This window comes from Watersipora subatra, chromosome 4, assembly GCF_963576615.1.
Source record: "Watersipora subatra chromosome 4, tzWatSuba1.1, whole genome shotgun sequence".
Classification (NCBI taxonomy): domain Eukaryota; kingdom Metazoa; phylum Bryozoa; class Gymnolaemata; order Cheilostomatida; family Watersiporidae; genus Watersipora; species Watersipora subatra.
Genome location: NC_088711.1, coordinates 2,458,410 through 2,468,723, shown reverse-complemented (window position 1 = coordinate 2,468,723; position 10,314 = coordinate 2,458,410). Strand labels below are relative to the sequence as shown.

General features: G+C 37.6%; 1 protein-coding gene and 1 long non-coding RNA gene across 2 annotated transcripts; one reads left to right on the top strand and one right to left on the bottom strand.

The window, feature by feature from the left end:
• Window positions 1-517: 517 nt before the first annotated feature.
• Window positions 518-1,889, bottom strand: LOC137392760 (uncharacterized). Its single transcript, XR_010978242.1, has 3 exons — window positions 1,765-1,889; window positions 753-928; window positions 518-607 (listed from the first exon to the last, which is right to left on the bottom strand). It is a non-coding gene; the product is annotated as an uncharacterized lncRNA (long non-coding RNA).
• A 3,252-nt stretch (window positions 1,890-5,141) lies between these two features.
• On the top strand, window positions 5,142-10,226 carry LOC137395287 (cathepsin L-like). The gene is made up of 9 exons (XM_068082165.1): window positions 5,142-5,302; window positions 5,592-5,679; window positions 5,834-5,947; window positions 6,463-6,605; window positions 7,523-7,619; window positions 8,234-8,317; window positions 8,718-8,896; window positions 9,268-9,358; window positions 9,795-10,226. The coding sequence occupies exons 1-9, from the start codon at window positions 5,234-5,236 to the stop codon at window positions 9,926-9,928; spliced, it is 999 nt and encodes a 332-aa protein (XP_067938266.1). The 5' UTR covers window positions 5,142-5,233; the 3' UTR covers window positions 9,929-10,226.
• Window positions 10,227-10,314: the final 88 nt, after the last annotated feature.

The window sequence follows — 10,314 nt, the reverse complement described above, 5'->3', positions numbered from 1 at the left end:
TGGAAACTAAAGGTTGTTTATCTTTTGCAACTATATGAGCTTCAGTTTCAAGATGACTGTTTGCATGAGAGTGATTTGTGTATCATAGAGCGAGGGTGCAAAGAGTAAAGGTATAAAGGGATTGTAGATTGAGGTGTGACAACACCAAGATAATTTTAAAAACCAAAGTATCAAAAATGGTGCTTTTTGCGGCTTGACAAACTGTTTAGCAGCATTACAGCACTGATGGAAGAAAAGCTTTCATTTTCCCAAACTTAGTCAATGAATATGAAGTTAGCTCTCAAACACCTTGAAACCGAGTTGTGTTTTAGTAACTTGAGTTTGACTTTCAGGTTACTAATAGACTAGGGAATAGACATAATGAAAATGAAAATGTGAAGGCTATTGAAATGTTGTGGCAGCTCTCTTAAAACCATGACTACCCAGCTGAGTGCTGCCGCTATTCAGATTGTTGCAATATCGAAAGTTCTGGTGCTTTGAAAGACTCTCCAGCCCTGATTTGTCTAGTCTTCCATCACCAACAGTAAGTTTGGCATCTGAGAGCGCTGTCGAAAGTCCTTGAAAGCGTTTGTCTAGCACAGACCTTGTACCAAGCAAGTTCATTCCTCTAAAATAATGGTGTGTATTGTGATGTCTTGAACATGCAAAAGATGTTAACAAACATTTTGGCAATGCAATAATATAATATAAATTAAATAATTAACCATTGCCACTTTATGGATTTCTTGAGTGGATATAGGAGTTGTGTTTACCTGTATTTGTCATACCGCTGCTGCTGGGCAGGATGCAGTTGTACAACCGCGGGCTGCTTGGTTAAGTAAGTATGACTCTTGTATTCAACAATCTTTGGTTCCAAATCTCCATACATGACAGGCAGGAGTGGTACAGAAACTTTGCGCTTTTCTACATGGTCGGCCATTTTGTAGACCTGTATGCATTCATTTAGATTCTAGTGACTCATAAACCAATAACCAATATTTGATCTGATTGAGCATGTTGCTATTCTACCAACTTATACTTGAATGACTCTTATGTCATGGCTAATCAAAAGCTGATAATCTATGCTACTAGTAGGGGGCACGTGCCGACACAGACGTACGTACACACAATATGGGTACAACTGAGGCTACCAGTCGCAGAAATAGAATGTTTATTATGAAGAAGTTATTGAAACAAATATTAAATGTAAATAAGGCATGGCCAAAAAAAATGTGCTCAATAGTGTATAGAATTAACAAATTAAGAGTCATCTTCTCAGTGAGACCTTGATACCGCCAACCTTTTAGTTGTGATTTTTATGCTTTCCAAAAAGTTGTTTTCAATTATTCGACTTAAGATTAAACTCTTACACCCAATATAAATAGGCTAATGCTACAAATTTTCGTTGTCCTTCAAATTTCATTCAGTTGGTCTGCAGCTAGAATTATCATTGCAGCAAGCAAGGGTATTGGTCAATAATAAGCTAACATCTTTTACAGAAGCTCACAATTAAGTGTCAATTGCTCCTTGATGAGTTTTTGTGAAAGAGCAATGAGTAACTTTTGTGCCATCAATTTTTTTATTATCGATTGCTAGTATAATTTGTGGTAACATATTTGAAAGAAAGTTCTGTCTATAGACCTTTTAAAAGCCACATTAACTACAGGCGCTATTAACACTTGGTCTAACTTGTTACCTACAGTGCAAACACTAGGTCTAACTTGTTACCTACAGTACAAACACTAGGTCTAACCCGCTGCCTGTGGTACAAACACATCCCCTAACCTGTTGTATGGAAGCGGATTGTAGCTTCCTATCTTTTGGTGTTAACTGCGGAAGGTTCAGCCGATCCACTTTAAACATGTCTTCCTTCTGCCAAGACTCGCGCCTACATCTTAGGCGAAATGTGAAGTTCATTTTCTGGTAATTCTGGGCATGAACTTGCTTATTCTGGTCATGAGTGAGGGCAGCCAATGATCTCTGCAGCTTCCTCTCATCTGCAGCAGTTATTACTACAGAGTAGATTTATTTAGATAGATACTTAGATTCATTCGCATGGCTGTATTGAAGGTCAATACAGCCAATACATGGCCAATACTGTTAACGGATGAGGCGTTGACCCACGGGAAAACCAGTTATGTCTTCGGACCTGCTGTCTGACAAGCGCATGTACTAAAGTTGGCATGAAGAACGTCACTCGCCATATTTAGCATGAACTGTTTCAGATAATATGATTACAGTCAATTGTTTGCTCAAGTCTTGACCTTTGCAGCTATGTTTGCTTGCCCTGTGCACCCATTCAAAATAAGGAGTAAAAAACATTGAGCCATTGAAAAACATGACTGGCTATATAGACTGAGAGCCTGTTTGGCGAATGACCTCCTTATAAATATAATCTATATTTACTCACATCTTGTTAGAGTTGCCCTACAAGCAGTTTAGCTATTACTCTTTAAGAACTTTGTACAACCATAAATTGTTATTTTATTCATAATACTGATCTGATACTGAATATACCTCACCAGAGTTTAACAGACTGTATGGTGTAAAAGAGTTGCTGGTTATAACAGACTTACTAATGCGAAGAAGTTTGAGTGTTCAAACATTCCGGTTACGTCTCAAAATGAATTAAATCAGTGTAAAACGGGCATCTAAGCAAATAAGCACTGCAAGATAAAGATTTGAGTGTGCTAAATATATATCTCAACTATTTATAGTTGTCAGCTTTTACTAAAATAAAAAATAGACCTAACTTACCACACTTGTTCTCTTTCAGCAGCGCTTTGGTTACACTTGTCTTGAGACGAAAATCAATTGTTCCGCTTAACTTTTTATTGTTCATTTTAGTGTAAGACTTTTTGTAAGCAAATCCTCCATCTTGAATTGGAAAACAGAGTCCAGAGTCAAACTCCGGTACTTCTTTCTCGTTGTCGTTATCATCAGCCATAATTGTGGCTAGAGGGTGTTCGTTGTAGTTCTTCTTGAGGTGTTATGAGCCGATTATGGAAGACAGACAGTGCTGTTTCTCTATCAATAAAGATCAATATTGGTCATGTATTGAACTTAATACATGTGCATCTATTATATCCTATTTATCACTTGCTCTCCAGCTATTGCCTCTTACCACTGCACATTTATAATAGCTGCACATTTCAAATCAAGCACTGGCTTCCGAGATTTCAAAGGCTTTGAAATCACAGCAAGGATAAGTAGTTGAGTAGAAAACAGCCCGTGATAATGGAATCATTGCTCACTCTCTATTATTAGCAAATACTAGAGTAACTATTCCGTGATCCTGAGTCAAACCACGCTCCAGGAATTGGCCACAAAGCTTTCATCATCCGACATAAACTTGAAAAGATATTCTAATGGACTATAATATTAGTTTCTTTTATCTTATTCTGAAATTGTTTATATTTTTATATCAAAATTTGCTTCAAAGAGTACCCAATTTTTTTGAAAAATAATTAAATTATTTTCAGCTTTCATGGGCTGACTTCAATGCTCTATAATCTGGCTCAGTGAGCACATGTGAATACCAAGCTGAGAGCATGTCTACATAGCAAGAAACTAGACTGTCTGTTTATACAGACTGGCAATATTTCTTATATATAATGACGTACAGGTACATGCACCAGCAGCTTGTCTAGAACAGATAGCGACCCTAAATATTATCGTATTCCTACAAGACACTAAGAATTATGACTCACCTGTTTGTATGCAGACAGGAAACTTGTATTTAGAAATCCACATGCATGGTCTATGGCTTACCTGAACCCAATGTTGAGATGGTTGGCGGTTACAATACAAGGAGGCTGACTAGAGGGTTTCACATAATACAAAGAAGTATCCTGTAGAATGAATGGCTCTTTGGTACAAACACAAAGAACTCGCTATAATAGGGACACTACATAAACTGTAGCTTTCTATGTACAGTGGCGGCTCAATTACCTCAACACAATGGTGCTATACAAAGTTACATCATAGCTGCCCTATGTGACCTCTTACATTTTACTCATTCAAAGAAAAAAAATGCTATGCTGTTTTTTTAAGTTGCTTGAGACAGAGAAGGTATACATAGCAAATGCACCGATAATGCTTCATGGAAAGGTGTAATTTGAATTCTGCAACAGCAAGCAGCTATCCTGACTGTGTTTGGCAGCGTTTATTTATAAACCCAGTCTATTCTATTACCAGTTCTGGCTTGATATATTCAAGTGTTGGGACTCCTCTGGCAGTTGTGAAGCTTGTGGTTTGCCATGTGACCCATGAGTGCAACTAGTTTGTTTACAGACTTGTTAACACTAGTTACAGACTTCAAACCATCAGCTTATTATAGAATGTTTTGTCAGCGTTTCTACAGCATCCGCATTCACTTATCATCTCTTAACATTTTTATATATCTTCTGTATTGTTTTGGGTTTCTTCTAACATCACAGCCTGGTTTTTGCATTTGTCACGCCTAAGGATACCCAGAGAGTTCACTTAAACTTATCATAAACAATGTCACAAGACAGTCATTGTGTAAGGTCTAAAATGATTCACCACTTCTAATCAATGTTTTGAGTTAGAAAAGTTCAGAATCAACAGCTAGAGGTCAGCTTTGTACTACATTGAATTTTGCTGTTTTAAACTCTAAGCAGTTTGGTGTATGACCATTTCACATGCTTTCATGTAATCCTTTCTTGTTGGATGATCATCCTTGTTTGTAGTGCCACGAGTGCTATTTTAGCCTAATTTACTTGGTATCATATTCCATTTTATATTCAAGTACAATATTCTTTGCTGAAATATTTCAAAAGTCTGCAAAGTTCAAATAGGTATTTTTTGAGTTCGCAAATGAGAATACGCATAGGCTTTATATGGCTGGACGGTATGACAATCTACAGATTATGGGCTTATACATACCAAAATGGCAGTTACTAATAATTTTGAAACATTGATTACCATTAAAAAACAAACTAGTTCTATAGAAACATAGCTGCTGTATATTTAATTGAGAATCAGCAATGCACAAATAAGCCTCCACAACTACTGGCGATGGAGTTGTCTCCACATTTTATCGACTACTCTTCTGCCACGTGACTAGAGCCCTACCCGTTGTGTAATCAGCTGTGTAATCACGTGATCAACATTTACTCTTTGTTTACTACTAGTCCACGCGTTTAGAATAGGCTTTGGCGATCATATCATTGTTTCAGTCACATAGATCTTAGAGCTCGTTAAAGAAGGGTTGATAGCTTTCGTTTGCAGTATGAAGTCGATTGTTTTGTTGTTGTGCGCATGTACTGCGCAAATATTTCTGATTGATGCGGCTCCTCAGGTAAGAAGCACAGGCATGTACAACAAAAGTAGGAAATAGCTTTGAAAAGTATATATTTATCAACAACTTCTTTATTTATCTGTGTTGAACCAATAATAAATATTTTGTGTACTGAAAATATTTTAAAAGAACATATCCTTCGTCGCTTGTTCATTGTTTACTTGTAATGCAATACTGCAAGGCTGCTGAAGAAATTATTTGAAGATCGCCTAACGTACAATTTGTCTTCTTGTCTAGGGACGTTTTCAATTGCACGAAAAATGCAAATACATGTACTTTGAATTTGTAGTTGCTTGGAGGAGATGATCATGACTACTACGCTGCTGACTGGGCAGAGTTCAAGGCTAAGCATAACAAAGTATATCTAGGAATGGAAGGTGAGAATTCTTTAAAGCTAGGTTACTACTGAATATGACTACCTGACTAATTTGTATGAGTGTATGCAATGATATACAGCCAGGGGGCTGTATATCATTGGTGTATGCAAAGCGCTGCTTGCAATTATTGTACTCAATTTTGTGAAAATTTTAGATGAAGTAGCTAGGTTTGAGATATTCAAGACAAATATGGCTAAAGCCCAAATTCTGCAAGAGCAAGAACAGTCGACTGCTACCTATGGTGTCACTCAATTTTCTGATCTGACTGGTAAGTGTTGTTTACCTAGGATATGTCCTGCCTTTCTCTCAACTACAGAGTCTAAGGCACATTTTATCATTAAACTGCAGGCATTAGAGGTCATCATAGGGCATGGACTTTTATCATCTATATTTTCTTCTGCATCGCTTTTTATCTCATTTGAGTCTCTATCTTTTTGCAAGCCCACATTTGATATCTGCTTTTGGTAAACTCTATGCTTTTGCAATACATGTTTGTTACATAATTTATTATAAAGCATATGGTACAATGTTTTCCTAGTTTCTCCTTATTTCCTTTTTTCATTATAACTCTGAACTAACTTATGTCGTCCACCGGGATCATTCAGTCAAGGTTTTGGTAGTTTTTTTTTCAAGCAACTGCTTAGCTTGTTACAATGTAATAGTTCTATTTTAGGCTAGATGCCACCGAACTTGACAGGTTTTTGTTGTTCAATGGATTACCAACATTCAATGTTTTTTTTTTGCATTAGGATATAATTATACCATTGTTCCAATACTTCTCAGAGGAAGAGTTTTCCAGCTACGTTATGGATCCCAAGTTCTTTGCGAAGGGTCACAACCTTCCCTATGCTGCCATCCCAGAAGATCCTGCTCCTGACAGTTACGACTGGAGAGACCACGGAGCGGTCACAGAAGTCAAGAATCAAGTAAGTTTTTATAAAGGTGTGACATCGCAATGATCTATGTATTGTTATAGATTAGTATGAAAGATTGCTTTATTTTATGAAGAGTTATTTCCTTATGGAATAATTGATAAGGGTTTGATGAGTTTGCACACAAGCAGTAGTCCAGGTCAATTACTAACAGCAGTTTTATAATTATAGTTATGTAGTCAAACATACACTTGGCTAATTTAAAACATTTACAATATGAACATCATATTACAGCATAGTTTTCTTTTAGCTGCGGCTTCAGCAAAATTGTGTAGGATCCTACTGTTAATATAATTATAGTCCTAAATTTATAAGCCGGCATTGTTGGTAATTTAAGCATATTATTTGCAACTGCCTATCATTGGAACCAATATTATATAACTATTGTGTTATTTTTAAAATCTGCAAAGTTTATTGCTATTAAATTTTCAATTCTGTACTTATGAACCTTTTCATGAACCTTTGATAAACAGGTCAAGCAGAATCACCCATTCTAGCCACAATTTTTATAATTTTTGCTATTCACACTTGTATTTCAGTATAGTCAGCAGCATGTGGTCAAACATCACATAAAGGGCTGACAGGAGGAGGCTAATCTTAATTTATCTTTGACATAGATAAAAGGTTATTACTGTCAAAGTTTTGTATAACTTATGCATCACATCCAATTTAAACTGATATTTATTGTTAGAGAGCTTGATGAACTCGTATGTTGGCTGGCTGTTCAAAGGACAGGTGTAAGCTAAGTCTAACTATTCTTAATTTCTAGTCCTCCTTCAAGTGCAAACAACTCCGACAATTCTGTTAATCATTTAGCCGATCTCACACATTGCCATACAGATGGTGTTGTACTCTGGCCGTATCAGCAGGCCATGTAAAAAATGGTTAAAAAAATAAGACATATTTTTTAGGGACAGTGCGGCTCGTGCTGGGCATTCTCTACAACAGGCAATATCGAGGGTCAGTGGTTCCTCAAGAAGAATCAACTGGTCTCTCTGTCAGAACAAGGTACATCACAAATTCAACTATGTTGACTTGGCTCTTTTGTGTAAAAGGTGAAATGAGTTTGGTCTGCAATATTAACTACTTACTACAAGTCACTTATTCAGGAATGTCTTGCAGCAGGTTACTGTCTCAAACATGGGGTGAATGCTGGAAATCACTTCTACATTGCACAGGAGTGGCTTGTAGTAATATGCTGGCTTGTAGTAATGTGCTGGAATGCACATGTAACATGTACCCTGACCTCAGCTAATAGAAAATGATACCAACGCCAAAGGTCACTACTCCGCCCCATCCTTTTCGTTATCTTTTAGTCGCTCAGATACCATATCGCTGAAATGATGTTTGGTTATTCATTATGACATGTATGTCTAGGGAAGGCAGGCGTGCAGTCAAACACTCCAGTCAAACACACTTTACTTATCAGCGCTCGTGCTTGCTCTCACTCCCATGCTCTGGATACGCCCTAAAAGCAGAGATTGGTTCACACAATCTTATGTTTATAGATGTCATGGAGGCTCTTGATGGCAGCGTGCCTGGGTATCACCACCTGTAGCACTCTGCTCTTATGAGGTTGTATTGCTTTCCACCTACTTGCATGTATATCGAATCTATTGCAGAGTTGGTGTCATGTGACAAGGTAGACCAGGGCTGTGAAGGTGGTCTACCATCTGATGCATACAAACAGATTATGAAGCTGGGAGGTGGGTAGTTATAAATGGATAGAATATCCTCGGCTTTTCACTATATTTTATTCCTCTGCATGTCATTATTCACTCCAACACTTGTATTATTTAATCCAATAACATGTATTCGCTATCGTATGAGCAACAAACACGAACCAGTAATATTCACTCTTCTGTTTCATCAGCAAGGATGGAGGCTTGCAAAGAATGGCCCTGTTTGCATAATATGAGTAGAGTACAGTATACCTACTCGCCCTTGTAGGAGTTATATGTGTTACTAGTGACATGCGGTACTGGCAGCTGATTATGTTCACTCCTTGTCCCGCAAGTGATATGCTCATTTAGTAATATATATTAACCATCATATGAGTCACACACCTAGCTACACGACATCCAACTATGACACATTCACCTGCAGGACTGGAGACAGAGAAAGACTATCCATATGATGGAGTGGATGAGAAATGCAAGCTGAAAAGCTCACCTGCTGTTTATATCAATAGCTCAGTGGCTATCAGCAAGGATGAGGGAGAAATGGCCCAGTGGCTCGCAAAGAATGGTCCTATTTCGATTGGAATTAATGCCAATGTCATGCAAGTGAGTTACTCATTGAAATGAAAATTGGATTATCTCTATTTTATATTTTGTTGACCCTTGTCCTTGACATCATGTGACAATCTGTAAACTTGCGCTGTGTCTGCCAAGAAACAATTCCAGATATAGATATTACACTGAATTTTTTTATCATGGCTTGCAAAATTCTATATCCACTGAAAATTATTTGTAAAAATGTGAATTTAATCACCAGCTATATTGGTTAAAAAACAAGGATTTTTCCTACATAATCTCGCCAATCATGGCACATGATATCTTTTGTCTAACCTTTCCTAGACATGGCTCATACACGTTTATAAAAACTGATAACCTGGTGCCACCAGAAATCGCTTCAAATATTCACATGGTTGTAGTTATACACTGGTGGGATCTCTCATCCTTGGAAGATCTTCTGCAACCCCGACAAGCTTGACCATGGTGTGCTCATTGTTGGCTATGGAACTGGTATGTGCCCACATCACACTACTCTTCTACCTAACTAGCCATATTCGGCCTAAAGCCCTAATTTAAAACACTGTATTGCTCCAGAAAATGCCTCCCTATTTAATGTAACAGAGTCAGTCAACTAGGGATAGCATTGCATTCCCATACATATCCTCTATAAGCTAGTCTAAAGAGTTGAAAGAGTGTTTGAAGTGTTTTGTAACTAACTTCTGGCACATTGCCAAACCGCAGTCCTTTCAGCAGCTGTTATTTACCATAACACTAACGTTCATGAATGAGTCAGCTAATCACATGAGATCCTTGCCTTTCATGGATGAGTTGCCTCCAATTTATTCCCTACTCACAGGCTAACATTGTTTCTGTTATATGTCTACTAAATTATGCTAGCTTTTTCCGCTAGTCCCTCTTTACCAGCTTTATCTGTTTGATATTACAGAAAATAACACCCCCTATTGGATAATCAAGAACAGCTGGGGACCAAGCTGGGGAGAGAAGGGATACTACAGAGCCTACAGAGGTGATGGCGTCTGTGGCCTGAACAACATGTGCACATCTTCTGTCGTCAACTAACAAGTTCTAACCCTTGTCTTAGCTTTTTTTTATCTTCGCTACTGTTCTATAGAGGTAGCCTAAAATAACTCCATCTCAAAAATTCTAAGCATTAGCAATTTGAACCCTATTTTATATGACGAGTTTTAAAATAGCCTTTCCTTGTGCATCTTTAATTTCTAGTGTGACTATAGATAATCTGATGCTATCTACAGCATATCTCTCCAGCTCACAAGTGTCTCTCTTTTCTCTGTACACTTACTGCGTGATGCACTATTTTTGTATCCAGAGGAATACAGATGATATATGACCCGCTCTACACTCATTACATGTCCCTAAACCTTCCACTGAGACCTTACTGTCGGATTGATACAAACTACAGCTGTTATGGGTAGAGAGAATCAATA

Excerpts from the sequence above, each read along its gene's own strand:
- LOC137395287 (XM_068082165.1), top strand. The coding sequence starts at position 5,234 with ATGAAGTCGATTGTTTTGTTGTTGTGCGCATGTACTGCGCAAATATTT. Across the intron at positions 5,303-5,591 it reads TGATTGATGCGGCTCCTCAG|TTGCTTGGAGGAGATGATCA; the intron begins GTAAGAAGCACA and ends TTGAATTTGTAG. Across the intron at positions 5,948-6,462 it reads TCAATTTTCTGATCTGACTG|AGGAAGAGTTTTCCAGCTAC; the intron begins GTAAGTGTTGTT and ends AATACTTCTCAG.